The 14,757-nt window shown below is 43.0% G+C and overlaps 1 protein-coding gene across 2 annotated transcripts in view; it reads right to left on the bottom strand.

The window, feature by feature from the left end:
• LOC102002839 (protein HIRA) overlaps nt 1–14,757 on the bottom strand; it is a 103,873-nt gene that overhangs the window by 13,058 nt on the left and 76,058 nt on the right. For both annotated transcript variants that reach the window (XM_005372048.2, XM_013355545.2), the window contains 6 exons: nt 13,010–13,171; nt 12,638–12,696; nt 12,189–12,294; nt 10,542–10,664; nt 9,865–10,028; nt 7,819–7,907 (listed from right to left, as the gene is read on the bottom strand). In XM_005372048.2, the coding sequence (XP_005372105.1) occupies nt 7,819–7,907; nt 9,865–10,028; nt 10,542–10,664; nt 12,189–12,294; nt 12,638–12,696; nt 13,010–13,171 (703 nt within the window). The remainder of the gene's footprint in view (nt 1–7,818; nt 7,908–9,864; nt 10,029–10,541; nt 10,665–12,188; nt 12,295–12,637; nt 12,697–13,009; nt 13,172–14,757) is intronic.

Below are 14,757 nucleotides of genomic sequence, written 5' to 3' on the forward strand. Positions count from 1 at the left end.
TAAGAGGGCTGAGACCATCATGCCCCAAACCTATCCACTCTCATGAGTCTGATTCCTCCAGAGAAACAAGTGTACACTGTCTTGGACCTAAAGATGCATTTTTCGGCCTCCCATTGGCAGATGAGTCAACCCATCTTTGCTTTCAATAGACAGATGCAGAGGGAGGTTACAGCTGGACCAGGTTGCCCTTAGGATTTAAAAATTCTCCAATCATGTTTGATGAGGCAGTAAGTGCTGACCTCCTGCCTGTCCATAAGCTTTTCCAGTTTCATCTCTTAACAATAAGTCGATGACTGCGGAGTGGTCAGCTAAGAAAACCCAACTTTGTACATCAGAAGCTACCTATCTTAGCTACCAGCTGAGGGGAGGAAAAAGGAGCCTGTCTCAGAGTAGGATTGCTGCCATCCTTCAAATCCCAACCCCAAAGGCTAAGAGACAGGGTCAACAGTTCTCGGTGCCCTTGGGTATTGCTGCCTCTGGATACCAAGGTTTGCTTTACTTCTGCCTGCAACCGCCAATCAGGATGCAGTTTCTGTGTTCTTTGCCTCTAATGCTCCCTGTAAAATGCATTCAAGGCCTCTCTGTGAGGTTTTTTTCTCTCCAGGCAGTCACCAGATGTCAGCCAGCTTAATAAAGACTCTCAGGATTTTAGTCATGCTGAGTGGTCACTGGGTCTCTACCCCACAGAACAATGGGACAAAAGAGAGAGAGAGAGAGAGAGAGAGAGAGAGAGAGAGAGAGAGAGAGAGAGAATTCCACAGGAAAAAACTCAAAAGACCTAAATTAACTAATTTGAAAATCAAAAGAGAGGCAAACAACAGAAAGCAATAAAATTCAGAAAACAATAAACACATATTTTAAAAATCTATTTCATTAAGTTGAAAAATCTAAAGGAAAAGGACTATGCTTAAACTAGTTCTTAATATCTGGGTCTTCAATTCAGTTCCATCGATCCTCCTGTCTGTTCTTATTCCAATACCAAGCTGTTTTCAGCACTGTAGCTCTGTAGTAGAGTTTGAAGTCAGGGATTGTGATGCCTCCAGAATTTCTTTTATTGTACAGGATTGTTTTGGCTATCCTAGGTTTTTTTTTTGCTTTTCCATATGAAGTTGAATACTGTTCTTTCGAGGTCTGTGAAGAATTTTGTTGGGATTTTGCTGGGCACTGCATTTAATCTGCAGATTGCTTTTGGTAAGATTGCCATTTTTACTATGTTAATTCTGCCTACCCAAGAGCATGGGAGATCCTTTCCACTTTCTGGTGTCTTCAATTTCACATGTACTCACTCCTAAGTGGTTTTTAAACATAAAACAAAGAAAACCAGCTCACAAATCACAATCCCAGAGAACTTAGACAACAATGAGGACCCTAAGAGAGACATACATAGATCTAATCTACATAGGAAGTAGAAAAAGACAAGATCTCCTGAGTAAATTGGGAGCATGGGGACCTTGGGGGAGGGTTGAAGGGGAGGGGAGAGGCAGGAAGGGGAGCAGAGAAAAATATAGAGCTCAATAAAAAAACAAAAAACAAAAAACAAACAAACAGGAAAAAATAGTTCTTAAAATACAGGTCTTTCAGCCAGACTGTGGCACCTTTAATTCCCACGCAGATCACTGTGAGTTCAGGGCCAGCCTAGTCTACAGAGCAAGTTCCAGGACTGTCAAGGCTACAGAGAAACCCTGTCTCAGGCAAGGGGAGGGGAGGAGGTCTTTCACTTACACTTATTTGGTTAGAGTTACCCCAAGGTATTTTATTTTATTTGTGGCTACTGTAAAGGATGATATTTCTCTGATTTCTTTCTGTTTTAAGGTCTGAGGATATAAAAGTTCATAAGCTTGAGGGTCTAAAAAAAATAACTTAAGATATAAAAAATGTTTCTGATTTCTTCCCCTCCCCCCATGGTGTAGTTCTAATAAGCTAATAGAACAATGAATGACTACTTACTATGTGAAATTGTGAAAACCCGCGAAATACCACAAGGCCTATAATGGGATGTCTCCCCCTATTGGCAGGGTGCAAATCGGTGCAAACACTGCAGGGACCCGTGGCAAGGTGTCCCTTGACCCCTGGCTGGATCTGGTCAGGGTGACTCAGAAGCCAGAGAGACCAGAGGCCACTCCAAGTGGCCTTTTATGGCAAGGGAAAAAAAAAGAAAAGAAAAAGAAAAAAAAGAGAAAGAAAAACTGGGATTGTATTAATACTAAGAGGTTTAGGCCCCCTCTTCTGGTAAAACAATGTTGTTTTTGTGTCAATCACTCTGGAGTAATTAAAAATTCAATGGCCTTGTTAATAATTAAGAAAAAACACACAGAGAAGCTGGATGAAAACTTGATCAATTGGTCTCCTTGGTTAAAACTTTGCTTCCAGCTCTAACGATCTTGCTTCTTATCAACAGACTTGATGGCTTTTGTTCGAGAACGGGCCAATACTGCTCAACTGATGGTATTAAGGTTCCAGCATCACCCCCTTGACTCCCTGGGCAGACGGGATCCATGATTGAGTCCTGCCAGCGGTACTTGTGAAGGGGTTAAAATGTAAGGCCTATGGCAGTTTTCCCAAGTCAGCTTAGTATACACCTGCCAAAATGAGTTCTATAAAACAGCAAAAAGATAGACCTTAGTCTCGGTTTGCCCTAGGGCAATGCTAGCTTTTAGACTCCCTCCTCTTCTGATTTCACTTTTGGGCCTGTTCCTTGCCTTTGCAGGAGACAGCATTAACAGCTTGATATAAACTTGTTGTGTGTTTACCCTCAAAATGACTAATTCAGTTTCTTTACAGAGTTTGGAGCTCTAGTTTTGTTAAAGCTACTAACTTATTGTAGACTGTTGAAAATACAGGTTAGTCAGTCATCTTTAAAGTGCTGATATGGTAGGTTACAGGAATGGGCCTTATTCAGTCCTCTGTGTATGTTTTCAAGGTCAAACTTAAAACAGGTAATAAAAAGCAGGGTTTGTCTAATCAGACGTGCCTAGGCAGCCCTCTTATTTCAGAGATCTGCAGAATATGACATTTAAAATAATAGTTAAAAAGTTTATTACATTAGGCAGAGACTTCGATATCCTAACAGTAACCCAAGGTCTCCAAAGAAGATTATGAGATGCCATGAGGTCTCCATCTGGATTACAACAATGCTGACTGCTGGGTGAGATGACCCCAGTGCAACACCGGCCGCCAGGACCCAGTCCAGACTGTGGACAAACTGCAGGACCTTGGAGAATTGATTGCACCACTTTTGCCTTGACAAAATAAGGTCAGTCTTTTCCATGTCCCTCTTCCACCTTATAGGCCTGGCTTGGACAGTAAGACTGCTGTTCTGGATATTCCTGCCTCCAATGCTATGGAGACCTGGGTATGACTAACTGTATATCGACTTTGGTCCGTCATTTTTAGTAGATTCAAAACTATTTGGTCTGTACTCAGATATATTTTATTGATTTCAGCCCTCAATTTGACTATTTCCTGTCATGTACTCCTCCTGGGTGAGTTGGCTTGCTTTTGTTCTAGAGCTTTCAGTTGTGCGTTTAAGTTGCTAGTGTGAGATTTCTCCAGGTTCTTTGCGTGAGACAAACCTTTATTCAAACTAACCAAAAGGCAGAGAGAGAATAACAAAATCAGAAATGAAAAGGGAGACATAGCAACAGACACCGGGGAAATCCACAAAATCATCACGTCATACTTCAAAAACCTGTACTCCACGAAATTGAAAAATCAAAAAGAAATGGACAATCTTCTGGATATGGACCACATACCAAATTTACAGCAAAACCAAATAAACAATTTAAATAGACCTGTCACCTGTCCACCTCTAAGGAAATAGAAGCAGTCACCAAAAGTCTCTCAATATTTAAAAAAAAAAAAAAAAATCGGGGCTGGATAGTTTCATTGCAAAATTCTACCAGAATTTCAAAATAGAGCTAATACTGCTCATATTTTTCCACACAATAGAAACAAAAATCCAGTTAATACACTAGGGATAAATCCTGATCCCACTGTCAGTGGCCCCACAAACTGCCCAAGCCACACAACTGTCACCCACATTGAGAGAGCCTAGTTCGGTCCTATGCAGGTTCCCCAACTGTCAGTCCAGAGTCAGTAAGCTCCCACTACCTCGGTCAGCTGTTTCTGTGGGTATCCCCATCATGGTCTTGACCCATTTGCTCATATTATCGTTCCTCCCTCTCTTTGACTGAACCCAGAGAGCTCAGACTAATTCTTAACTGTGGATCTCTGCATCTGCTTCCATCAGTACTATGATGACAATTAAGATAACTAAGGTAGTCATCAATCTTATTACAGGGGAAGGACAGTTCAGACACTCTCTCCACTATTGCTTAGGGTCTTAGCTGAGGTCATCCTTGTTTTTTCCGGAGACTTTCCCAAGTGCCAAGTTTCTGTTAGCCTCATAATGGCTCCCTCAATCAAGATACTCTTTCCTTGTTCTCCCATTCCGTCCTTCCACTAACCTGATCATCCCATTCCTCATGTTTTCCTCCCCAACATGCTCCCAATTTACTCAAGAGATCTTGTCTATTTACCCTTCCCAGGGGGGGTCCATATATGTCTCCCTTAGGGTCTTCCTTGTTACCTAGATTCTCTGGGGTCGTGCACTGTAGGCTGGTTATCCTTTGCTTTATGTCTGATATCCACTTATGAGTAAGTACATGCCGTGTTTGTATTTCTGGGTCTAGGTTACCTCAGAACGATTTTTATTTAGTTCCAACCATTTTTTCAACATCATTATTTTTTGCTGTTGTTGTTGTTGTTGTTTTGTTTTGTTTTTACTGCTGAGTAGTACTCTATTGTGTAAATGTACCACATTTTCTTTATCTAATTTTTTCCAGGTTCTGGCTATTACGAATAATGCTTTTATAAACATAGTTGAACAAATATGCTTGTGGTATGAGTGTGCATCCTTTGGGTATATGCCCAAGAGTAGTATTGCTTGGTCTTGAGGTAGGTTGTTTCCCAATTTTTTGAGAAACCACTATACTGATTTCCAGAGTGGCTGAACAAGTTTGCATTCCCACCAGCAATGGAGAAGTGTTCCCCTTACTCCACATGCTTTCCAGAATAAGGTGTTATTAGTGTTTTTGATCTTACCCATTCTTACAAGTGTAAGATGGTATATCAGAGTTGTTTTGATTTGCATTTCCCTGATGGCTAAGGATGTTGTGCAATTCCTTACATGACTTTTGTCGCAAAAAATTCCTAGTGTGATCAAGAACAAGAGTGTCTACTCTCTTCACTGTTACTCAACATAGTACCTGAAGTCTTATGTAGACAAACAAGTCAAGAGAAGAAAATAAAAGGGACACAAATAGGACACACTGTCAAAGTATCCTTATTGCATATGACATGATTCTATACATAAGAGAATATTGTGAACTATTTATACGTTGTATGAAGATGTGTCACTGTGATTGGTGTAGTAAAAAGCTGAACAGACAATAGCTAGGCAGGAAAGACAAGAGGGACTTCCAAAGAAAGACAGGAACTGGAGATGAATCTAGGCACCTGGGAGACGCCAGCGAGGCATTATTTGGGCTGGTAACAGAAAAGAAAGCCTGACTACAACAGACTGTGGCAGAATATTTGTTTAACTATGTAAGGATATGTGGTACTTGTTTAACTATGTAAATATGTGTTGTTGTTTTACCTTGCTTACCTAAGTCATCTTATTGGTCTAAAAAAAAAAAAAAGCTGACTGGCCAATAATGAGGAAGGATTTATAGGTAGAACTTCTGGGAAGGGAAAGTAAAGAGGAGGAGAAATTTAAGCCCAAGGAGGAAGAAAGAAAAAGAGATGGCAGGGAGATGCCAGGCACCAGACAGAATGAAGAAATCAGCAAAGTAGGAATGAAAGAAAGGTAAAAGCACCAATGCAAAATGTAAATAAATACAAACAGGTTAAATTAAGTTAAAAGAGCTAGTGGGACAAGCCTAAGATAAAGTAAAGTATTCATAATTAATAGTAAGTCTCCATGTCTTTATTTGGGAGCTGGTTGGCAACAAAAAGAAATTTCCAAAGACTCCACCCAAAACATCTTAGACCTGATAAATTCTTTCAACAAAGTGGTAGGATAGAAAATTAACCACAGATATCATACCAATAACATACAGAGAAGCAATCATATCATAATAGCCACTGTGTTAGTTACTTTTCTACTGTGGTGATTAAAAACCAACCAATAATAAATCTTTATACAACCATGTATACTTTTGTACAAAAAAAAAAACAACAACAACAACAAAAAAACCCTCAATGCAAGATCCCAAAAGCAAAACCATGTAAAACAGATTATACCAGATCTTCTAGCAACAGCACTCAATGCTAAAGTCTAAGGAAAAACATCAACAGGGCCATTAAGGAGGAAGATTCTGAACCCAGAATTTCATTACCCAACTGAAAGTAGTGCAATGAAAGTAACAAACAGAATACAGAATCAGTCACTGTACACAGCAACATCTTCAAAGCCTGTGATGACTGACATTTTAAGCTTTGCCATCTCATTTCCTTTTGGCCTTCTAATTGGCACTCTGCATAACTGTTCCTTAACACTCTAAGTACTCTGTATGACCTTAGGACCTTTGTACCTGCTCTTCCCTCTGCCTGGACATCTTTCTGTCAAACATGTGCATGACTTTCTGGTTTCCTCTACTCTGGAAGATAGGCCTTTAGATCACTCAGTACAAAATAGCTCCATATCCATTTATCCACTTTTCTTTCTTTGTTTCTATCACCCAAGATATTGTACATGTAAGTCTGTCCCTCTCTACAAGAAGGGAACTAGGTCAGCCTTGTACAATAAGGCTGTATCATACCAGAATGTACCTGGTCAGAGCAGGTGCCAGCTGTGAGCTAATTCTTGGATCCTTAGCTTCTCCTATCTTTGACCATTGGTTCCTTTTCCAACTCACTCAATGGCATTCCCATCTACCTTTATCAGGCCAAAAACTATGAAGGTGAAAATTTCATTATCCCCTTTCCTTCCACACAACTCATCTACCTACCAAGCCTTGTTGGTTCTACTACTAAATACATACAGAATTTGTCTCCTTGCCCCTTCCATGGCCATCACACTAATACAACTTCCTATTGACTTCTGGGTCTTTGGGAGAGCCTAAAGGGCTATTTTCTACATGGGTCTCCCCATCATTCCACACCACCTTCTAGCTTCCTGTGTGTCTGCCAATGTACCTCATGTGGGCAGCAAGCCTTTACTACCTTCCTCATTACCTCCACCAGAATGTTTGGTCCAGGTCTGTAGACTACTTCTCCTCATCCACGGGTTTCATCTACAATGTCCTTCTCTACACTCTTGCCACTCCTCTGAGGCAATTCAGTCTCATTGTAGCTTGTTAACCTCCCTCTTATGTGTGCTCCCTTACTAGAGACATTGGTCCTCACGAAGACAGGACATGATTTTTTTTTTTTTTTGAAAAGTAGGTCTCACTATGTAGTCATAGCTGTTCTGGCCTGAACTCTATATAGATCAGGCTGGCCTTGAACTCACAGAGATCTCTCTCTTAAGTACTGGGATCAAGGGCATGTGCCACCAGGCCTGACATGATCCTTCATTATTGTCACACCAAGTGCTGGTAGATCACTTCCCTCAGCACAGGAGTGATTAGCGCCTACTGAACTCCTGCCCAGGTGTGCAGTGTCAGTATGCCAGTATCCTACTGATACTGTGGCTAAAGTAAGCAGCTGGATGCCTCATGGAAAGAACTCTCAAAGCATTCTGTCTTATTTTCAAAATTTTACCTTCGTGAAATGCAGCATACTTCTTGTAGCAAGAATGAAAGAAGCACCTACCACTACTGTTGACTCCCACTGGCTTCCAGTGGAGCAGTGAACTGGACCCAGCAAATCCTTGCATATTTCTCGGAGTCGGTATTCAAACCCTAAACATAGAAAAACAAAACAACAAAAACAGGAACACATTATTAAAGGAAATGAAAATCAAGAATATGCTAAGTTGTTATACACACCAGAATAAATGAAAAAATATTATATTTCCTACTACGAGCAAAACATGTCTGTCTCTTGCTGTTTGGAGCCTAGAGACCCATGAATAATAGTTTCTTACTCATCCATCAGCCCCTGGACAAGACAGGCAGCACCCTCGCTGTCTGCTGGGCCCAAAAAAGTAAGACACAGGTAGCTCAGTGATGAAAAGTTGTGGGGAAATGGGAACTGGTGAAGGGGAGTGAACTAACATGAGCCACTTGGCAATGGTGTGAAGAGATCACAATTAGGAAGCAACTTCAAAAGGGAGGGAGTGGATTAGGAAGCCGACTTCAGAATGACAACTGAACATGGCGACATCAAGGGTCACAGGCACCACAGTGAAGGTGGTGCTACCAGAAAGAGGCAGAACTTTAGGCAGTGCTTAGACAGTTGAAATCAGAGGGACTGGAGAGAATGAAAAGGATGAAGCTAGAATCTGAGAAATTTGAGAAGTAAATAGTGTCTCATACGCTTTACAGACAGTTCCTCCTCTCACAGCCAAGAAAACAAGAAGAAAGATTGGGTCCTCGTGTTCTCTCCAAGAAGTGAAGATCCCAGAGGAAGCAGAGCCTCCATGATATATAAGAGTGAGTTCTGCTCTCAACACCCTGGAAGGAGCAAACCATTTCTCAGGAGCAGGGTACACGACCTAACACGTGGCTGACATAACCCAGGTCAACTTGGGTTATATCAACATGTTTAGGAAGGCCAGTGACCACATACTAAGCACAGAAAGAGTCAGAGAGGAAGGCAGGCTCAACAGTAATGACTACTGTGACTATAAGATTTACTAACAAACATACACCTTCAAACTGAATCAGATAAGCATGAGATACTAACTCTATGAGTAACATTTGCAGACAACTGGTACATTTTTCTGTCTTTTAGATAATTAGATTTCTTTCCTTTAAATCGTAACAAAATGGACAAGGTGATGAAGGACAAATACTGAGTACTCTGTGCTGTGTGACATGATCAAAGAAAAAGGTCACTCCAAGACAGATTTTAGGCCTGTGTGGCAACAGGAAGGTCCACCCTTTAATGGACTGAACCTTGAACAGTCATTCAAAGACATATTTACTGATGGTTACACTGTTGTTTGTGTGGGTAAACAAGTTCCTCATACCAAAGTCCCTGTCTAATCTATATGATTTTCTCAAGAAAAGCATCACACCCTGCCACTTTAGTACTTAAAAGTGTACCGTTTACAGTGCCCAATAATTCAAGAGCTCCAGGTGTTCCAGAAGCATCTTGTGACTAGTCAGGCAACGGCTGTGACACTGCTTCAGAAAAACAACTCTATAAATCACAGAAAACAATCACTTATTTCCACCAAGATTTCTTCAAGGTCAAAGCACTTCTAGAAAAGAACTATTCATCCTGATGTTTACCTTAGATACAATGAAAAGCAACTATTCTGTTCCAATGTTTTCCCTTGATACAGTGACTCTGCTAGATTCCTACAACGGACAAAGGAAAGGACGGCAAAGCTGTGGAAGAACTCTGGAAGCAGAGCTGGACTGTGTGAGTGAGTCACAGGAGAGCTTTGGAGGAGTCAGTCTGTGCCACACACTGGAAGCCAGGAAGAGGAAAGCTGGTAAGACAGGATAGGAATTGCCCACCAAGGGATGAGAGGTGGCTGGAGGTCACTGCACTATCCTTTTCCAATACACGTTGCTCTCTGTGGGGATACTGCTGAAGGTGCAGGCACTCTAAGAACCATGGTGGGGTGGGTATGGCCTGGAGAGCCTAGGAAAGACACTAGGGAGCATGTAGGATCTTCTAGCATAAGGGGCTCAGAGAAGGGAGAGAAAAACTGTCAACAGACAACCTTCTTTGAAATGACCTTACCTTCATTCACAAGGTACCGAGCATAGAGGAGGAGCCAGTGGCGGTACTCATGGCTTGACTGCAGGGTAAGTGCCACAGCAACCTGGTTCTCTAGGTAGGCCAATGTGGTCTCTTGCTGTACCACATGAGGCACAGAGAAGAGCCGGGCAGCTTGCCTTCCAGAGCTGCAGAGACCAGCAAGGCAGGCACAATAAGACAGGGTGTACTACATGGGTATCAGGAGGCTGTTCCCATGTGTCCTGGTATACCAGAGAGAAGATGGAAGGGTGGAGAGAGGGCAAATAAACTATCCAAGGCCTTCCATTCATCAGCTAGCCAATCTATTAACGGGTGCCGATTCCTACCAACCTCCCTACCCCTCATCACAAGTTAGGCAGCATGAAATTCCAGAGGCAACCTGACCAGTACCTGTTGTTTGGGTCCCCAAAATTACAGGTCTACCCATTCCCAAACCCTGTACCAGATAGGTATTTATGCCCCTTACAATCCTTATAGACTGTCACCTGAGCCTTTAAATTGATGGGGCCATTCCTGACACATACCTGACATAGGTAAAAATAAAAACCCATTCTGCACTGAATGAACAGTAATTAGGACACAGGACAAAATCATTGACCAGACCCAGTTCCCTCCCAGTACAGCACTGTTGAAGTGGCCAAGATACTCAGCTCACATACTTGGATGTACGGCCCTGAATTATGGCTAACGGTCCTGAACACAGCATGGCATCCTGGGATGGCAGGCTGTTCCTGAAGTCTGCACACTGGGCCAGTGAATCCTGCTTGTCAGAAACAAGGTTCCTGAGAAAGCAAAGAAAGGAGCAAATGTCAAGAAAACAAGAAGACAAAAAGAACAGGGGAGCAGAGCAAGACCTGCCACCACACTGGCAGTTCACCAGAAGAGACTGAGAGTCACAGTCCTCCAAGACAGGTGCCCATTACTGGCACGGTTTCTAGTCATGAGTCTAACAAATATTTATTTTAAGGCAAGGATGATGAGAGGAGTCTCAATTAACATTTTAACTACACAGTCTTGGTTCTTGATGTCTAATGGACTCCTGTATGAAATGTATTCTGAATGCCTGGCTCACACAATGCTGTAGCTGCCCATGGCCCTGTATGGTCTGGCCCTGCTCCATCTGCTGGGCATTGCCAGGCCTCCAGCTTCTCTGTCCCTCTGACTCTTCTGATAAGGTGGTTCTCCCACTTTCTCAGGGCCAAAACAAACAGCTAGTATGTCTTTTCCTTCTTCTGAATTTTTGAAAAGTCAAACTTGGGATCCTCCTGTCTCAACTTCCTAAGCAAATACCACTGCTACATGCATATACCACCATACTGGCTTACCTATTCTTAAATGATCAATTTTGCATCACGACAATAATCACACATAATACATAAGAATTTGCAAATTGAGAAAGGACATAGCAGAGATTTGGTTTTTTTTTTTAACTGAAAACTGAAATCTCAGTGTGGCTACTCTTGACAGAAAAGGAACTAGGCCTGGTGATGGTGGTGTACGCCTTTAATCCCAGAACTCGGGAAGCAGAGGCAGGCAGATCTCTGTGAGTTCAAGATCAGCCTGGAACTGCAGAGCAAGTTCCAAGACAGTCAAAGCTATACAGAGAAACCCTGTCTCAATAAATAAACAAACAAAATATTGAGACAGATACACAGACAAATAAACAGAAAAAGGATCTAGAAGACAGCACTCTGGTTCAATGAGAGTCCCTGCCTCAGTAAAGAAGGTGGAGAAGACATCAGACATCAACTTCCTGGCCTTCACATAGACATATATGCATACACCTATATACATATCCACCCTACACATGCAAATACACATAACACATATGCACACATGGACATATACACATTTTTTTAATCTCTAATGTATACAGAGATTTTACAAACACAGAAAGTGGCTCCAAATTCCAAACTAGTCAAAGGAAATATAGAAATCACAGTAGCTTGACCTTCTCAGTAAGTCTCAAAGATCATTTGATCTAGTTAAGCCCACAAAGCTAACTATTAATAAGGCAACCATGGAGTTATATCCCCAGGTTGTTGATGGTAAAGGAGACCAGTCTAACATGAGCCACAAACATTCCAGGAAATAATATAGAAGGCCAGTGTGCCCTTACCTAGACTCTGAAGGAAGGGAAGCCCAGATTCACACTATCCTATAGGAACAGTAGTGCATATATGGGTGTGGTGAAAGTTCAAAAGAAGTAAAGCCAGCCAGGACTAACTACTAGGACCCAGGGCCTATGCCCTGGTATCCAGTGTAGATACCCTCCCAGGGAATAGGACAGAGGGGCAGCTTCTTACCATGTGGAGAGTGATGGATTAAAGCAGTATGCTTTCCCATCAGACAAGTTCATCACTGGGATTCCATGCTGTGTTAGCAAGATCTGTGACACCGTCATATCACTTCCTGGAGGATACCACAGGATTAAGTTCTAATCGGTAAGCATGAATGCATATTCACTAATAGAGAAATCTGAGCCCTGGCTCCCACAATCCCAACACTAAGCCTCTGGACTGCTCATATATAATCTATATACTGCTCCTTGATGCTTTAGCCAAGCCATTCTGTGTCACCCATTTTAGGGACCCATTTAATCTTCTGCCCCAAAAGCATGTCTCCCTACTACATAAGTTTAGCCCTGTCTCACTAAAGTCTCAGGTTGGGCCCTAAGTCTGGCTCTCTACATAGACTAAGAGGCCACAGTCCACATCTGCATCAGACCTGGGACTCTGCCCACCATAGGGATTACCTGACAAGATGGAGTGTAGAGACTCTTCCTTCACCACAACCACCTGTCTGTGAACATCCCTAAAGAGACAGGAAACAGTTTACACCCAAGTCAAAGGTATCAGAATATCTTTGCTGCTCAATACCCGCATCCCCGCATAGATTCCCAGCCCATTCTGCCCAAATCTAAGAGAAGCTTCATAGAGCTATTGGACCACTCCCAAGACCCACGCCCATCCTGAGAGAAATAGGAGTGTAGCCACCTCTGCTAAAAAGACACTTCATTACCAGAGAACACTGCCAACTGCTCTTGAGCTCACTGGCCACTTTCTCTGTTGCTTCCCCACCAGATTCCTGCATAGCCTGGAGGCCCCAGACTGTGCCTGCCTCTTACCAGACAGACAGTGTGGCTGCAGCAGTGAGTGCCATGACGTAGGGGCCCGTGCAGTGCAAAGTAGAGATTGGAGATGGAAGAAGGATGGGAGGGAGAAGACGGCGACCACAGGTAGAGAACACCGACAGCATCCTCTTTTCACAGGCAACACATACCACATCACTGTAAAAGAGAGGAAGGCGTCACAGGGGCCAGGTGAATGATGCAGAGTCTTCCTTCTACCAAGGCCCAGCGAACCTAATATATTTGCACTTTGCAGATGCTTCTATTGGAATGACAAGGAAAGTGCTATGTAAGGACAGGGCAGGACAACTGGGCAGGCAGCCTGCTTGGGCTCTTACAAAGGGACTTCTGTTTTCCCCTCTTCAGCTAAAAAGCTACTAATACTGATACTGACCAAGGGGTGAGGTGCTTCACACAGCTACTGTACCTGATGGTCACCCCAAAAATGTGTCTAATTCTTCAGATAAGACCAGAGTACCCAGGTAACAGTCTCCCGGCTACAACTAGCCAGGGGAGTCCAGACAAGTACCTGGGGACAGGCTAGAGGAAGGTGGGCATACTAGTACCAGCTGCTACAGTCTGGGCTGTCAGGACAAGGACATGAGAGGTGCATCTCTCTATGAGCAAGGAGTGCTTCACAGCAGCAGCCCTGATGGAGATGTGGTCCTCAAGGAGGCCTCTGTCACCCAAGTATGGCTTCTAAGGTTAGGTCATTGGTTCAGGGGTTACTATAGCTCACATCCTAGCAAAATATTTGGAGCTACCTTCATTATATCTAACCCAACAAGCCAGGGCACATGGGTTAGACATCAGTATGGACAATTTAACCCAGCGTAAGAATACACCCAACTCTTCCACAATGAGATGTTACTATATTTTAAGGAGGGAAGGCAAGCAAGACATGTTTATTTACAACTGTCTGGTTTCAAAGTATGAATACAAGAAACCTTTGAACAATAGCAGGGAGGGAGTTCTCTTTATGATGTGACTAGGTGCTGTCTGATCATCTCTCACGACCGGGGCTTTCCTTTAGCCAGCTCCCAGCAATGAAGCTGTGACATGGGCTACAGCACTGGCAGGGATCTTTGTGAACCTGCATGTTAAGACTGTACAGAAGGCCCAGTTCCTGCAGCTATTGCTACAGAAAAGTCTGTGCTGACATTCTTAGGCCCCTGCTGGGACATGCCACTTGCCTTGGGACCAGAGACATACAATTGGTGCCCACAGCAGTACCAAACACACAAGAAGCCAGGACGTAGAACTCAGTGAGTTCATGCTAAAGGAAAACCCCAAGAACAGAACTCTGGGATCCTTCAGAACCTAATACTTGAAACTCACTTGTTCAAGGGAATCTTAAGACCTACAGCTAGGTGGCAGCATTCACACATGCCCTCAAGACAGACAACCAAGGACCTAATTGAAATGGTTTTCTGAGTGATTACTGTTGTAAAGTCCTAGTAGAAGCATCTGCTACACAGTCTTGACTGGGTCCTCATCATGAGAGCTGATCAGACAGAACATAGCTACATCATAAAGAGAGCTCCCTCCCTGCTACTGGGTACTGTTCAAAGTTTTCTTGTATTCAAACTTATGAAAACAGACATTTGTAAACAAAAGAGCTGGTATGCACCTTAGAAAGAGCTAGTCGCAGGCGGTGGTGGCGCACGCCTTTAATCCCAGCACTCGGGAGGCAGAGGCAGGCAGATCTCTGTGAGTTCGAGACCAGCCTGGTCTACAGAGCTAGT

Source organism: Microtus ochrogaster, unplaced genomic scaffold (assembly GCF_000317375.1).
Source record: "Microtus ochrogaster isolate Prairie Vole_2 unplaced genomic scaffold, MicOch1.0 UNK165, whole genome shotgun sequence".
Lineage (NCBI taxonomy): Eukaryota > Metazoa > Chordata > Mammalia > Rodentia > Cricetidae > Microtus > Microtus ochrogaster.